Source organism: Lipophrys pholis (genome assembly GCF_963383615.2).
Source record: "Lipophrys pholis genome assembly, chromosome: 4".
Taxonomy (NCBI): Eukaryota; Metazoa; Chordata; class Actinopteri; order Blenniiformes; family Blenniidae; genus Lipophrys; species Lipophrys pholis.
The window spans coordinates 22428988-22446394 of record NC_137637.1 but is presented as its reverse complement, the minus strand read 5'-3'; the positions used below and the strand labels follow the sequence as shown (position 1 = coordinate 22446394).

At 40.5% G+C, this 17407-nt stretch overlaps 2 protein-coding genes across 2 annotated transcripts in view; both read right to left on the bottom strand.

The window, feature by feature from the left end:
* LOC308108385 (potassium voltage-gated channel subfamily B member 1-like) overlaps positions 1-6943 on the bottom strand; it is a 38897-nt gene extending 31954 nt beyond the window's left edge. The window contains exons 1-2 of the mRNA XM_080461248.1: positions 6785-6943; positions 5025-5696 (exon numbers count right to left, since the gene is read on the bottom strand). Coding sequence (XP_080317374.1) covers positions 5025-5579 — 555 coding nt within the window. The 5' untranslated portion in view covers positions 5580-5696; positions 6785-6943. The remainder of the gene's footprint in view (positions 1-5024; positions 5697-6784) is intronic.
* Positions 6944-8208: 1265 nt separating this feature from the next.
* On the bottom strand, positions 8209-15218 carry LOC308108116 (prostacyclin synthase-like). Its single transcript, XM_080460838.1, has 10 exons — positions 15053-15218; positions 14180-14303; positions 13525-13700; positions 12831-12974; positions 12214-12341; positions 11463-11644; positions 9607-9760; positions 9177-9358; positions 8613-8764; positions 8209-8516 (listed from the first exon to the last, which is right to left on the bottom strand). Exons 1-10 carry the CDS (start codon positions 15118-15120, stop codon positions 8366-8368), a joined length of 1461 nt encoding a protein of 486 aa, XP_080316964.1. The 5' UTR covers positions 15121-15218; the 3' UTR covers positions 8209-8365.
* Positions 15219-17407: the final 2189 nt, after the last annotated feature.

The window sequence follows — 17407 nt, the reverse complement described above, 5'->3', positions numbered from 1 at the left end:
AGTAGGGGTCTCACCCCAACCGGCGCTACACGGAGTCACGGCCCAGGCACACCGGGCGTTCCACAACTTCATGAACAACAAAGCAAAGTGCTTCCTGTGAAGTCGGTCGGGCATATCTGATGTGCAGAAAGGAGTGCAGTTAACTGCCTCTAGTCATGACAGTCTCTGGCTCGGTGGGAAGAGAAGTTTCCATGCAATTAGTTCAAATAGCCTCCACAGCCAAAGCAAGAGAAATAAGTGTCAGTTTTTATTGCTCAGTATCCTACTCTGGTCCAAAGCTCCAGTGGGTAGAAACAGCACTGCAAGGCTTTTAGGAGACATGAATCTATATCCCCACAGTGAGGTGTCAAAAAAAAAAATTAGAAAAAAGAAAAAAGAAAAATCTGTCAAGTGAAGGCTGTGAGTCAACATGGCTTTTTAATATCTCTGGAACCCAAAAGGGCTGCGATGACAAAACCTACGCTCTTAAAAGTTAAAATTAAAAATGAGTCTGCATCTCGTACCCCACAGAGAGTTAGAGACTGTACAGGATACACCAAAAATATAGAAAATCTTTCAACAATTAGCATGTGTGTCTTTAGATTGTCAAGGTGACTACTATAATTAGAGAAAAACTCAGACAGGCACAGAAGGGAAACGCAAACTGCACAGAGAAAAACTCCCCATCAGCTGTAGGAAGTTAAAGGCAGGAACCTTCTTGCTCACCACTCCCCCACTGGGCTGCTCCAATCATTTCACCAATCAGCAATCTATCATCTGATCATTTCTTTTCACCATTAATGTAAAATGTAATCATGGCTTTCCTCAGTTTTACAACGTCATCATTCACGATGAGTTGAGCTTGAGCTGAGTAGATACTCAGAGTGAAGCACACCATTTCTCAGGAATGTTGTTGCTTTCAGCCGATCATGTTAACCACCATGCCGGACTCATCATTTCATCATTCATCTCCTTCACCATTTTACCCAACTTGAGGTGACCAGTAGACTTGCATTAATCCCACTTTAGAGTCAAAGAAAAGCACACAGAACTGAGACCAAACCAGAGATGTTATTATTCTTAAGGAAGTAATCATTTCAACATTAAGCTAAAATATAAATATGATGTCTACTATGCTATCGTAAACTTCTAACCTGGCTTTGCTTTGTAAGTCTGAGCTACTGTAAAGTGTGTGATGAATATTTTAAAACGTATGCCTTTACATTGAGTTTTGAGCAATAAATTTATCATGACACATCTTAATTTATCTATTTTTTTTCTTCATTCTGCTTCATGGATGCCTTTATTGTAATGACTGAGTAATTATGTATTCACTGATCTTCTCTAGCTCTTCTATTCAGAGTAAGGCTGTAGTCTACCTTCTAAATCCTGCACAGATGTGTGTACAGTTATATTGTAGTATTATATATATATATAATGGCTTTGCAAACAGAGATACCTGGCCTTTTGATAAAAAAGAAAGAAAAAAGCCCCAGCTTCAGAGTTCATAACTCTGTCTGTTCCAATGCTCAACCCCCAGCTGAGTGATTTATCGGCTTACTGCCACCCCTCTGGGACAGACCTGCACCTGAGGGACAAATAAGCATCAGAGGCATGCTGAGACACACTGTGTTGCACAGGGTGGTTTCATTCACTACTGCTTACCCTCTCACATCACTGAGCCAGGCTACTGTAAAAAAAAAAAAAAAGACAACATAGGCATTCACTACCTGCTGTTGCATATCAACAGGAGCTCATTTTATATTGATGAAACCGTTGCATGCCAGTATCCTCCCTTGCTGCTCCCGCAAGAAACAAACAAATAAACAAAAAAAACACGTGGCAGATTCAGAAAGGTGGTGAAGAGTTCAAACTGGTAGCCCGACAATCGGTAGATGCTAACAATGTGTCCTTCATCTTTCATTGCTGCTTAAATTTATAAAAAAAAAAATTTTTAAGAACAAGACAGAAGGAGAGAGGTAATGACTCCGAAAGATCCAGATTTAAAAAAAAAAAAAAAAGAAAGAAAGAAAAAAGACATCCGAAGATAGATACTCTGGATTACACCTTCTCTCCCTGCCATTAAGTCAAGTGTTATTAATGTGCAATAAAAATTTGATCAGCACTAAAAAATAAATGAGGCAGAATATATGTTTGGTAACTCGCCATCGCACAGATGCAACCCTTTAATTAAACTGCTGAAACAAGACTGCATTTAATCGCTGTCATTTAGCCCCAGTGTGACATTTTGTTTTCCTTTTCTTGTTTTCCCTTCATCAAACTAAGAAGAAGTGATCCTGTTATCAAACACTGCCTGCTTATCATTCCCCCCCCCCCCCTCTCTCTCTCTCTCTCTCTCTCTCTCTCTCGCTCCCTGAAAACTTCCTCAGCCCCTAAACTGTACTCACTGTGCGCCAGGGAGAGCGCTTGTGCGTTGAGTTACGTATAACGGTTTGCATGCTAGTTTGACCACGGATGAAGGACAGAAATCGCGCTCCCATTTCCAACTCTACTGAACTGTGTAAATAAATGTGAGCTGAATGGCACAGGCATCAGAGATGGACGACACCGACCAGCACTAAATGCACAGTGAGGAATGTAAAGACCCTGGAGTCATTTCATGAGGTGGGAATTGTGCTTGTTAAGATGTTTTCCAAACTGCTGGACAATATATTTTCCTAAATATCACACGAAGAGAAGTGGAACAGATTGTTCATTATTGTTTGTTCAGCTGGCCATTACACAATCCTATTATGATTTGGAAATGTAAACATTGTTACATGATAAAAATCATTAAAACTTGGTATTTACTTCATGATCCCCCCTCCTCATCACTTGGGCTCAGTGAACAGCAGCAGAGCTGAGTAAATAGACAGATTCAAGCACACATTTGCTCATAAACTCTCGCTGCAGTGGCGTCGACTTTGAAATAGCAGAAACCAGCAAAACAAAGGATGATATGCACCTCTGAATTATAGTGGAAAAAATGACCCGCCTAAAGGATTTCTCATACAGTAATGTGTACATGATCAATACGAGTTTACATCCTTCACACCGGCTGGTGAAAGGTGTCTAAAAATACAAATGAGAAAAGTTTGATAACTGGTGTTACTATATAAAAGCTTTTATAGTCACTTTCCATTCACAGTGTATTTAATATTACGACTGTAATCACGGAACAAAGAAAAGAGATGCTATATCCTGTTAAATCTGGCTGTAAGTGATGTTTTTTCTAGCAGAAATCAAATATACTTACCATATCTCTATTTGAGATACTAATATATGTTGTCTGAAAAGCAGAAACAAGAAAAAAAAAATGGCCTTAAAGCCTTTGTGTCTTATCAACTAAAAAACACAGCCTGGGTGAATCCTTTTGAAGAGGGTTGTTAATAGGTGGGAAAACGTACGTAAATCCATGATTGTGTGGAAATACACGATTAAGTTACTAATTTAAAGGGACAGTAGATTCTAAAAGAGATTGAAAATATAACCTTTAAGTTGACTGTTAAAGTTATGACGCAAATAATTATAATTGTTTTTAAAGATCTCAGAATGGGCTGAACTGAATGTGGGTAATTATTCTGGGACTTCTTCATCAGCTTACAAATAAATGTGTTTACTTGAACGTACTTCCCATGTATAACCTCTGCATCTTAGATTATCTGTAAAAATTGGTATTCATCAAAGAATCTGACTAAGTTGAGCTCTCTCTTCTTGGTTTGCAACGTTTTTGTGGTGCTGGAAGCTTGAATTATGTCCGCAAATACAAATGAGAATGAAGGTTTGATAGCTGGGATATTAAATATGTTTATGGGAGAGTTCGTTGTAGACACAGTTCAACATCAAGAATTAATCAATATCATTTACTATAAATACCAAACCAATGGGTAGTCAGTCGCCACACAGTTTTGAGCAAACTAACTAAATATTTCAGAAAATTAGGTGGAAAATTCAAAGTCAGGAATAGAGCAAGTTCCTTGAGTGGAATATTTTTCTGAATTATATGAGGAGCACTGTGTAGAGGAAACGTTTTAAAACTTCTTCATGACACAGTTTGAATCAAATATGTTGCAACCATATTGAAAGATGTTGGTGAAATGTGTTGACGTCCTCCTTTATCTCTCTCTGATAATCGCATAGAGACAGGGTATAATTTCGTATTGAGCAGAATCCCCATAACAGTTGTTGTGGTAATATACAGCTGGGCGGCTATTTAACATTTTAAGTGAGTATTGACCCCGCCACATTTCCAGCAAGTTAGTTCGTTTAAAATTGCTGTTAACATCACAACAGTCATTGATCCAGCAAAGGGAAGTTGTCTTGTTCCTGGACTGTGAGCTATGAGCCTGTTAATGAGCTGGATGATTGAATACTGGACTGGAAATGAGGCAGGGGTGGCTAATGTAGCTGAGAGGGGAGAGTGTGGAAAGGAGGAGGGGTGTTATGTGATGGCGATGGTCTAAATATACATATTTTGCACAACAGGGTCATCGAGGATTCTGACATGGATTAAATTGAACAGGCATTAATCAGTGTTTATCTTATTTGTTGACCCAACAGAAACACCAAGAGGATTTTAAATTACCGAGTAGAAATAAGTACCGGCACAAGTTTGTAAAGTCATACGACTGCATGCGGAGAGACGAATAAGCTAAACTTTTGCAGATAGCTTTGGAGTTCACCTTCACAAAAACATGTTCCGCTCCACCCATCTCTCATCCTCCCCCTCTCCAGCTGCTGGAAGTGACAGATTAAAAGCAGTGGTTCAGGTTAAAATAAAGTCAGACATCACATCAAACCAGTTTCAAAGACAGACATGGACTAGCCGCTGGAAGGTACAGTGGATTTCTCTTGCCGTCAGTTTCTGGTTGTTGTTTTGGCTCAAATTTAAACTCCATTTATCAGGAACCCAAAAATACTTTGAAATGTAAGTAACTGAACACTGCTGGCTGCATGCCAGTGCCACCAGCTCTCAAGTTACCGACTACAATCACTTGATCTTCCCAGACAATGTGACACAAGTAAAATGATGAGGCGGACACTACCTTGGCTGCAAATGATGAACTCGGCTTCTCCAAGAGGTCCCAGAGTTTCTTCCTCTTCTCAGAACAACATGTGGTGGTAAACTCCTCGCCTTCCCTCTCTCTCATGTTCTCAGCTTCTCTTTTGAGCTCTTCGTTCATTTGTTCCTTCTTCTGGTGATACCTGGCCTGGCAGCAGGACTCCAGGTAGATCTCGTCGATGCCCCAGAAGTCCAGCTCTTGGCTGAACGACAGTGCGCACATTTCCTCCATCATGTGCAACTTCCCGGTGCGGTAGAAGTTCAGGATGGAGGTGAAGGCGCCGGGGTGTCGGTCGAAGAAATACTCGTTGTTATCCAAGCTGTAGTCGTCGCAAATCTCCATGATGGAGTCGTGGGTGTTGCAGTCCCTCAGCTTGCCCAATCTTGTGCGGGGCAGCCTGTCCAGCGTTCTCCACAGGACTTCGTGGAGAAGCCCGCCGACGTTGAGTTTCACCCGGCGGGAGTGGTTCTTGCTCCGGATGATGTCCATCGAGTCCGGCGGCACCGTGGTGGCCGTCCGGGACACCTGTTTGATCATGGTCGCTCTCTCTCGAGTCACTCAATCACTGGGAAAGACTGTAAGAGGCAGTCTGCTGGGTTAAGAAGACATAGTCCTGGAGGTGACCGCATCAGGGGTCCTGCTCTTCTCTTGTGTCTGAAAAAGAAAACAGAGAAAATAGAAAGTATATTGTTATTATTATTATTATTATTATTATTATTATTATTATTATTATTATGATTGTGGCACAGCTGACCGGGCCACTGCCGGTGTCCTACAGCAGCAATGTCAGGTGGTTTATCCACTCATCAGAGAACCAAATAGATATTTTAATCAGCTTTAAGAGGCATAGCCGCTTTTCTTGCTGACACGGTGGTGGTGGGGAGGGGACGGTGGGGAGGGGACGGGAGGGGGGTGGGGGGGGGGGGGTAAACTGGACCCGGCCGGTGCACGCGCGCGCTGTCCGGTGCTGAAAGCCGCCTGTCACTCCGCCGGAGCTGTCCGCGGTGCTGAAACGCCTCATTAACCGGGGTGGGACAGCGATCCCTCACGACTTAAAGCCACAACAGTAGTGTTGATATGATACAGTGCTGAAGAAATGTTCTCCAGAGTGCTATTAAGCTGGACTAATACTGACACCGATTATCAACTTTGATTAAGAGCCCGTAACCCGCTGCATGATCCTCACTGATCAGTGTGCACACTGCCCTCAGAGAAACCAGTGGTTTATGTCTGTTTTATGTAATGGACATTGATTTTAGACCAAAAACAGACAATAAAAACTCATTTAAAAAGTGTATTTATTTGAGTCAAATGCGCACAATTTGAATCACGCAACAGCAAAAATAATATTGATTTGAGATTCAAATAAAAATACCTGAAAACCGGTCGATATCTCGGTTTGAGATGCCCCCCCCCCCCCCCAAAAAAAAAAAAACAACAAAAAAAACGCAAAAATAGTTAAATAAACAAACCAACAAAAACCCAACATGACTTCTTTCCATAGGCTAAAAAGCCGCGACACTTAAAAAAAAAAAAAGAACTTGCAAAAAAAAAAAAGCAACTTCAGACTACAATAGACGCAAACACGAGAAACAAATGATACATACGTGTCTTCCTTATGTCCCGATTCACATTATGGAGCAACACCAGCAAGATTTCAAGAGTAAATAAGCTCAAACTTGTGCCTGTGCAGGTCCCCGGCTTTCTGCCGGGAGCTGATGGCGGCATCATGTGCGACGTACCGACATGTTGAAAGACGGATCTGTTTTACACCGATCTCCCGAAGTGCAGTTTGGTCCAGACGCCAATCAACAAGTAGATTCCTGACAGTAGAACGAGGATATCTCCCCTCCACCTGCAGGCAGTGTGTATGTGAATGTGTGTGTGTGCTGGCCGGGACTGTGAGACTGGAGCGGGATCCTGCAGAGCTGATTCCTCTGACGGCTCAGCCTGTGTGAAGTTAACCCTCACCGAGCCAGCGGACCTCATCTACATCTATTCTCTCTCATCTGCGGCAGCACACAACAATGGGAATATTTGTTCAATATTTCACCTGATCGTCGAGACCAAAAGTAACAAAAACAAACTGCCAACAAGTAAGCGTGGCAATCTTGAAGTCTCTCCAACAACATGGCCACACAATGTGGACCTAGAATCGCTGAAAATACATGGTAGAGACATCCTGGCTTCGTTGGTTTAGGTGGCACAGTGACGTTTACTGAAGAGGCACATTAAGAGGTGTTCAATGAAAATCTGCACTGTCTTAAGAGTCAAACCCCCCTACGTGTGTTCCCATTAGCTGCTTTTCAAACTTTACAGATCACTTGACAAACATGTCTGTCCTATAGCCATAACTTCTTCTCATAGTTGATATATCTTGATTTGAAAAGCAGTATGATACTTCATTTTCAGTTCAGTTGAGTTTATTTGTCTCCCTGAAGGGCAATTTTTGTTGCTGTATTTTACAAAACATAAATAACACACATACAGTACATACATTACATACATTACATACAACATTTAAAAATTCCAGGGGGTGGAGGAGGTAACAGAGTGTGCTGAAACAACATCAGTATTAGTGACACAGTAGAATAAATAAACTAAAAGCCTATCAGATATAAAATCAAGACTGTTAAAGTGCCACCAGAGCATATTATACGTTTGACAGAATGTTTCCTCTGTACATCAGTCAAGTTCTTATATTAGGAGTGGTATTAATTGCAATATGTCAACACAGCTAAACTGGGTAAAAATTGCCCATATAAGCTAAAAACACTCAAGAATAATGCCGCTACCTCCAGAACAAAAGTGAGGCTGTTGTATGACTGTGTCATGGACATATTTTCTTTCCATTCATTAATTCTTGTAGAATATCACACAGGCCGATCAGTGCCGAAAGTGCCCTGTGAAACAAGTGTGATTTACTCTGAAAACAGCAAGTGTGAGTGTGTGTGTGTGTGTGTGTGTGTGTGTGTGTGTGTGTGTGTGTGTGTGTGTGTGTGTGTGTGTGTGTGTGTGTCATGAAGAATATTTATTTTATCATTTAGGTTTCTCTGAAAAAAAAAACAACATGAAATAAATCTAGCAAATGTCTCCTATTTGAGGACCAAGTAAAGTCAACCAAATACTCTGTTGAAAACTCAAAATAAGTTGGGGAACATTAGATCAGAGCTATGCAATATTTACATTTATTGATAAATAAAAATGTATACATTAATATATAAATATAAAATATAAAAGTACAAAAGGTTTATTAACACAATATACAATGTTTCATACTTTGAAATGTTGATATTGTTAGTTTTTCCTCATTTTCTTGTGTTTTAGAGTGTTTTTCTTGGTTTGTATCGAACAAACAAGTCTCCATCAGGTTGCAGCATCCCAAATCCATAACGACTGGCATTTATCTCCGGCATGGAAGCATTGGGATCACAGAGCTCCAAGTCAAAGCTCGTCAAAAACTTGTATACAAACCTGAAAGAGTAAACCAAGACAAGACACACAATCAGTACATTCCAGCGTGATCAGTCACGAGTTGTAAAGTTATATAAATAAATCTAGGCCACTCACTGTCTGATGGTATTGATGGCAAACTGCTTCCCCACGCAGCCATTGGTCCCGGCACCCCATGGCATGGTGTAATATTTCAGCCGCCTCCCTTCTTTATAAAAATCCTCTTTCACTGATCCGTCCTCATTCAGGAAGCGATTGTATTTGAATTTCTGGAAGGCACACAGTTTTTTTTAAAAGGCAGTTATTATGTGCAAATAACCACAGTGGAACACCTTAATCACAAAATGGTTGTTTTTCTCGTCACTCTGGGTATATTTTTTGAAAAGCCTTACAATGTCCATCCCACGCTTATCAGCTGTGCTTCTGTTCCTGTGCTCTACTAATCCCTCAATCGCTCACAACTCTGGGACTGACCTCACTTTGACCAGTACAGGGTCAGCCTTGTGTAGGTGTTGATTCCACTTTACATAAACAACTACAGATGCTAATTACACTGAATGTCGAATGCCTCAGAAGAATCACTAAACTAATTACTATTCATACTGCTGCTGGAAGTCTTGGAATGTTTTGAGTAGAAATTCTTAAAGCAGCATTGGGGTTGTAAAACAAGACTGAACCAACCTGTGGCTCGTGGTGGATCTCAGGGTCCATTTGAGGGCTTATGAAGGGGAACAAACACACCCTGTCTCCTTTTCTCAGTAGGTACTCCCGGCCATCAGCCATGCGGAGGTTTTTTTCCTGCACTACCTCTCTTGTGATAAAGGGGGCAGCAGTGAGTCGGAGCGCTTCTTGCAAGGCACTGTCTGAAAAGAGACAGAGAAAAGTCATTACAATCAAGTAGACATATTCTATGTTCTAAAAAAAAGCCCCCACTTCTACAGTATTTCCATTCCTTTTGAGAATCATTTGCACATGGGCATACGACCGATTGTAGGAACAACCCTCAAGTATAGATCATATGATTGAAAAACCAATGAACCTTTTCACAATAAAGTCACAGAACTACCAATAAATGCTCCTCAGTTTATACAAACTGAGGCAAAGCCCTTACCAAACACCGGCGTGTTCATGGGATTGTCCTTGACAGGAATCTCTGTCGTTTCCTGTCGTGAAATCTGGCTAAACTCTTTCTTCACTGCTGCCAGAGCCTCGGGATTTGTCAACAAGTGCCCCAGCAGCCAGAATACAGCAGGGCCCACATTACCCTAAAAAACAAACAAAGGCACAAATGAGGACAGCGATAAGGTCTGTCTTTCTCTGGCGTTGCATAGTGACAGCACAGGTGGTTATTTGGAGAAAGCAAATAATCGCGTCAGATGACATCGATGGTTCTTTCACCCACCGTCTGCTGGAGCCATAAAAGAACGGTCACATTAAATCTAAAAGCCCAATCATTTTATTTAGTTTTGGCTATATATATATATATATATATATATATATATATATATATATATATATATATATATATATATATATATATATATATATATATATATATATAATAGTGTGTCTTTTCATGTGTCTGTGGATGAGAAGAAGGACCCTGGTCTGGATCGTTTTACTGCTGGTGAAGCAGAGTGCAGTGACGGTTTTCTTAAAAAGGAAAGCCGTTGAAAACCTGAGGTCTCCTGCCATCTGCCTGCATCCAGGGGCAGGACAGTGCAGCCATTAGGTTTTATGGAAAAACGAACACAGTCGAAAGACAACACAGTGAAAACATTAGAATCTATTAGGCTATTCAAATACCTGAAAAAGACTAATTATGTGATCATCAAACATAATTGTTGATGAACAAAGAACTTGTGTATGCATTTAAAGACATGAGCAGATTTGTATCTACAGACCTGAGTGTAAGAGACTTTCACTCACACAGACACATTTCACTTCTTTTTCAAGCTTGAAAGAAAAGCAGCTTATTACAATCCTGTTTATCATGTGCATAGCAAACCTTTCACACGTGTTAATTTAATTTCATTGACTTTTTAAGGGGATTTTGAAATGAAGTTAATGCTATACAAAATTAGTGTGTTAATAATTTGCTTGGTAAGGCAAAGTATTTAGTTTAAACTCTTTGACGCAATAAAGCCCCCAAGCTGTGCTGGTGGCAAAAACTTTCAGAGTAGACACCAAATTCAGTTATATGCAACACTCAACCCTCTAATGTGACAAAAACCAGTCATTGCATGGATATGCAGGTGTGTTGCTTTATGATGTGACCTGTACATCAAACAGCTCCATATCAGAAATACCTTCTCTTCTGGATTATAATGGCAGAAAATATATAAATAGCATTCTGAATTTTGTGATTTTTACCATATCTGTCCTTGCAGTGAAAGCCATCCAAAGCCGTTAAGAAGCATTCTGGCTGTAATAAGTGTTTGTAGACTGTTTTATTGAAACCTAATGGGTTCCCCACACAGAAGGGCCTCTAAAAGCAGAGGTAACGCACACCCATGTGGCAAACAGGAGTACTGCACCTCTGTGTCACGGTTTTACTAAACTCAAGTTGCCTTTGGTGAAAGGGTTTGCACTCCACAACAAGAACACCTCCAGGTCAAATCTGGGTTGGGTGGCTTTTCTATGTGTCATTTGCATGTTCTCCCTGCACATGCACGTGCACGTGGTTTTCTGGTTTCCTACCAAAGCCCCAAAACATGTTTGATGTTAGGTGGTAACATCAAAAACGCTCATTAATGTGAAAGTGAGTGCCAGTCTGACTTTGTGTTTGCCAAGTGCTGCCGCCCTTGGATAAAGCTGTACAGACGATGGATGGGCGGACGTTTCCTTTAAGACATGTGTGACAGAAAACAGGCTCACTGCGGCATCAGTCATTTGAGTGTGCAGGAAATTAGCCTAATCCCCTGATGTCATCTCCAAAATGAAAGACTTTATTGTAGTATGACTCACCTGTGTGGCCCAAAGTTGCATCAGCACAGCTTTTTTCTGCATCTCCCTGTCGACTCCCTCCTCCTGCAGGAGTTGCACGTAGGCGTGGAGCCAGGGGCTTGACTCCGAGTCTTCTGTCAGACCTGCTGGAGCCAAAAGCTCCAACAACCTCGCCCGGACACTGTGTGCAATCTTCTTCTCTTCTGTCACACATGGATAAACACCAGAAAGTGAGGTGGTGACAGACAGACTGACATTTTTGGTCAAAGTGAAAATCAGAGAATGAAATGTAAATCTCAACACTAAAAGGGTGAAATAATATGAAGTCATGACATGCAGGACTGACAGAGTTGAATGTGAGAGTATGAACAGTGACACAATGTGCAAAGATAGATGAAGCTTGAGGAAATGTGGTGCATGTTGAGACGCGAAGCTGAGCTCCTACATGTCTGATGATGAACTGTGAAACCCCCCCCATGTCTTCTGCAGTGCAAACACTGAGACACTATGTAAGAAGCTGACTAAGCGCTCCTCACCATGGCAATCACTAAACAAATCCAAGGAATCACCCATAAGTGATGCAAAATCACATTAGCCATGTCATAATAAACAATGAGGATACATAACCAAGAGTCTGACTTTCTCCTGACTCACACCTTCCAGAAAAAAAACTTTGTCTTTTCATTTATTGAGGGTCGAGTGCTTCGGAAGTGTCAGATGAATGGATGATGTGAATTAGAGAAAGTTCTGAAATGACGGGAAGGGTCTCTACCTGCTTTCAATGTGCCCCTCGCCAGTTTAGTCAAGAGGCCATCAAACTTCTTGTACTCCTCGTAGACACTTGACGGATCGGTGCCGTTGTTGTTCTGTTCACCTCCAAAGAGCGTCAGGTACCCCGCCCTGCGGAGAGACGTAAACTGTGGGAATGTGTGGGATGTATGACGCCAACTTTTTGTTTTGTTTGTTATGATGCAAAGATAACCAGCCCACACAGTGGTGAGAAGTCATCGTTTTCCGCTGTCACATCAACGTGCAGCTCACTCTCGTGCCGGAGGTCCCACTCCTCAGCGTCATCATATCGTTTCATGTTCGACATGAACTGCCATGACTCTTTTATCTTTCGTTTACTTGTGATCCACATCAGGCAAGACAAAATTTGGATTTACGTCTCCTGTGCTAAATTGGTCGCCCGGAACTGTGACCCTGAACATTTCTGTAAAGAGTGCAATCTCCCTACATTTTTCAATGCCACGTTTACAAACAGCACCGGCTGGTGTGTAAACTGTTTAGCTGAAGGCTTTTGAACCATGAATGCAGCGCTTTCCTTTCACATACTTAAGAGCATTAGTGTGTGGGCGTGAGTGCATGAGGTGTTTTTCTTTTTCATACTTAAAGAGTAAGCTGTAGCAGAGGTTGAACAGTCCTTCTTCTTTCCAGTCTTTCTGGTTCGGAGGCGTCTTGGCTTTCAGCAGGGCCCTCATGTGTCTGCTGATAATGCTGTTAAGGGTGACTACATTCATTCCAAGGAAGTGCCTGAGGGCAAAAAAAGGTTGAAGGGGTGAAGAGAAAGGAAGGTTAACCACACTACAAAGCAGGAAACTTGTAATTAAGGTGATGGAAAACAATGGCATTGTGAAAACAAAACAGTCGCTCACGGACAGATTAATACCATTTAGTTTGACGTACTTGGCGAGATAATATATCCCAAGGGCTATATTTAGCACATTTCTGCATGACAAAACAAAACATGAACAAAGGAAGCTGTGTTATATTTGTATATTCTGGTGGAGCCCATGCTCCTTTGAAAGTTCAAACATTAAAAAAACAAACAAAATCAAAGTTTTCCTTTGGATGCAGCATTGCACGCTGTATTTAAATACATTAGCGAGCTTTCTCTTCAGTAGATTGAGAAGAAACTTAATTTAAAAAAAAAGACTAAACAAAAATAGCTTCACTAAAATCACAAGGTTGTTACACATGATTATCTACAGTTACTCTATTAGTAAGGCATGATTTGGGTGTTTCCCACACATATTTTTAGTTCTACACTTACATGAAATGAAAATGGAAAAAGAAATGATACCTTTTCATCATCTCTTTCGCTTTCGCAGGCTGATCATGTGGGAGCTGCAGGCTGAAGATCCTCTCCATGAGCACCTGAGCATAGCGTGTGAAGTCCAGGGACTCAGGGTCACTGAGAACAGCATCGTAGGAGTGAGGATCCAGCAGCACGGTCACATAGCGGCCTGCAGCACGCACCTATACATCACCAGCCCGACAGGACACACATGAGACACATGATGCAGACATGTATTTTCTGTCAGACATGTTTGACCCACAATAATCACTAAATGTGTTTTATTGATATATTGACTAGTTTAAAGTTGTTATTTTGGCAAGTTTCTGCAGTATTCATTTGTTCCGTCAGCAAACTTTCACATGACTTTGGAATATCTGAGAATCACAGAGCAGCTTAATGGAAATTTATGACGCACAATTGCAAGTTACGTTTTCCCCCCAAATGTGAACATGTTTTTTTTTGTTTTTTTTTTTAAACATTTCAGTCAAATGTATTAATATAGAAACAAGACGAAACCTCCTAAAAAAAGACTGGTTTATAGTTCACTTCCTCTTATCAAATTTAGCTGGTCTCATACCAAAGCATGACATAATCTCGTCCAACAATTAAAGTTCCTTCTCTGAGACTTTCCCATGAGATTGTCCATTTTGTTACTTACAGTGAAAATGTTGCCGTGTTTCAACTTCATTCGAGTAAGAAACTTTGAAGCGTCTTTTCCAAACTCCAGTGCATGGCCCAACCAGGGGATAATCCCTTTGTCCAGAGGTGGCTCTCTCCTCAATCTGAGTGGATGAAACAATGAACAAGTCATTAAATGGATAAATAGTGCAGCACATTTTGCGTACTATCAAATGATATTTGACGTTGCTAAAACTCACATTTATTTAACACAAATGTATTTACACACTTTGGTATTTAATCGTTTATCTGTGATTTGCAAGATCATGGTTATGCAGGTAGTCTTTACGGATGTCAGGCTTAAGCGCTGAACAATAACAACGATTAGCTGAAAAAGATCATTACATCACAGATTTATTTTAGTTTTGGTAATGACCCCTCAAGACAAAAAAGCTAAAAAACAACAACAAAAAAAAACCTCCCAAAAAACCTGCTAGTTGTTAAGAGTCTTCTAAATTGATTTTTGTAGTTTACCTACATTCCAGAAACAAGAACAAGCCACTAAACAACTAAGTGGGTTTACTTCCTGGCTGTAAAACACGTGGTGCGTGTCATTATTATTATTATTATTATTATTGTTATTGTTATTGTCATTATTATCATTATTATTAAGAGTAATAGTAATTTGATATGAATAGGAATATGAATATTAACAACTTCACCGCTTCTTTGTTATCAGTGTAGATAAGCGCAGTGAAAGTAGCCACACCTGGATTTTTACACGAGAAATCACTGGCGTAACGCAAAAGACAAACGAACCAGAAATTAATAATCTGGGTTTAAAAGCAGGTGCATTTTGCAGCAACGCTCCATTGAGTGTGTGTTGGCGCAGGTGAAGCGCGCGGCCACGTACCTGGATCTCCGCGTGCGAGTGAAGAACAGCAGAACGAGCAGCAGCAGCAGCAGTGTGGTCAGGATCATGTCGCGTGTGTTTCCCTCTCTCAGCCCCGGGGAGTGATAGGAGTCCCCTCAGCCTTCACGTCGTCTTCTTTTATTCCTCGCCCACACTACGTCAGACCGGCTTCCCTCGTGTCATCATCATCACCGGCTCAATAAAAATATCCTCGAGTTACCTCATTATGGCTGACGTCATAAGGAACGTGAGAAAATCAATCAAATGTTATCCTTTCTTTATATACATGCCTAAAAGACAAACGCTTAAGAGAGATTTGATTCCGTTAAAGTGAATGGCCAGGTTGTGAATAATTAAACATATAAAATAAGAAAAGTATAAATGTTGGAAAACAAATAAAGAACTGTTGATGTATGTGAACTGCTGTTAACTGATTAAAATGATAGAAAACATAGTAATAGAATACTAGTAAATAAGGGGGAGGGATTCATTAGTTTCTCTACTTCTCCTTTTCAATCATTCATTTTGTTTCTTGAGGAAACATTTAATTTAAGCTTTGGTTCAAACTAAAATCATTCATTCAAAACAGTGTGTCTTTTCTTGGTATTCTTTTTTTTTTTTCTTGTAATGGTAAGTTTAGCAGTGCCATTTATTTTATAAACAGACATGTCTATATGAATACCTCCATGTAACATGAATGTAATGAATAAAGAACTAAATGATAAAATGAGCTCAAGTGAACATAACCATATGTTTAACAGTTATGACAGCTACCTGTTCTATGGATATTCTACTTACTCTACGGCTTTTGGACTATGAATACCAACAACAATAAAGTCCCCTGGTGTGAAATTCTTTATGAAGTCTGACAGAAAAGAATTTTAAACTTAGCTTGAGACTAAACCTGCAGAGTGTCAGCATGACCTTCACTCTCTGTGAGGTAACAACTCTGCTGGCTTCTTTGGGCTTCAGGAGACATTAATTAACCAGTGAATGACAGAGGAATACCCCCCCCCCCCCCCCCCCCCCCCTCCCTGTTTGTTCTAACTTAATGTCTTCACTTGCTTTACCACCTTGGAAAACACCTGTAATTTAATATTTTTTTTCCTGGAGCCTAGGTAAATATTCTCAGGAAGGATTTTCTGTCTTCATTTCCTGCTAGATGCCAAGCTTGGCAACTAATTCTACAGAATGTTTCCTATTTGGAAATCTCCCAAAGACCTATGACCCACAATGAGTTCACCAAAAAAATTTAAGGAAGTGCGGTTTCTGCCTGCAAGCGTTCACGTACCACGGAAAATGACACCTTCAGGATCACTGAGTCACTCAAACACACTGAGGCACAACTTCCTTTTGGCCATACATGTCCTGGACAGACATTGGCCAATTTCAAATTGAATGCCAGTGAAAGAGTTCGAAAAAGCTGACAGGGTGGGATGTTGTTGCAGCTGTAATGTTTTTACCTTCATGCTGGGCTTTGGATTGTAGCTGCTCACCAGTTGGAGTTCTCTTGTTAATAAGATGGTACTGGAACTGCAATACATGTTTTCAGAAGGTGTGAGGTCCAGAGTGTTAAGTGCAGCATGATGCAGGTATCAGTGTGGCAACTCTGTGTAGATATTATTCAGCAGCAAATGAGCCTTTCACGGTCAACCATAAGCTGTATTCAAACACACCAACATCACAGATGACTTTTAAAATAGTGTCTGGTAAACAATGTGGGAGGGTCTTCTACACAGAAGACATGGATTCTGGATATCCAAGAGTGTAACAGTTAACATTTTTGGGGGGCACTTTTGGATTTCAGTCCATTTTGCATGAATACGAACAGCTTCATCTCGGCAGTGTGTGAAGAGGTGGATTATCTTCTGCACAATTGCTTTCTGTTGGTATTTGTAGATGCACAAATAACATTTGATTAAATTCAATGACCTTCAGATTTTTGTTGGTTTTTGTTAACCCTGAATCGTGACTTGCACCAATCATTCATGAGTGTTTTTTTTATTTTTATCTCACTTATACCAGAGTTAGAAACTCTAACAGCCAGTGCTGGTAAGCTTAAGGGAACATTTATATGAAGTTACATTAAACGCTTGCACCATTCCTTATTTTTTAAATCCACATGCCACCCCTTCCTAATCTAATTATGTTACCCTCCCCTTGGCAATCAACTGGTAATAATTCCAGTCCTGTTGTTCTTTTCTGAACCTTTGAGATACCCGTTTTCATATTTTATTTCATAAGAATATTGAAAAGTTTACTTTTCATACCCTATATTGACAACCTGGGAAACAAACGAGCAGCAATAAGGCTGTTGATGCTGCTCCTTTTATACCATTAATAAATGATGGAGAT

Excerpts from the sequence above, each read along its gene's own strand:
- LOC308108116 (XM_080460838.1), bottom strand. The coding sequence starts at position 15,120 with ATGATCCTGACCACACTGCTGCTGCTGCTGCTCGTTCTGCTGTTCTTC. Across the intron at positions 9,359-9,606 it reads CATGAACACGCCGGTGTTTG|ACAGTGCCTTGCAAGAAGCG; the intron begins GTAAGGGCTTTG and ends GTCTCTTTTCAG. Across the intron at positions 8,765-9,176 it reads AGATCCACCACGAGCCACAG|AAATTCAAATACAATCGCTT; the intron begins GTTGGTTCAGTC and ends TGTGCCTTCCAG.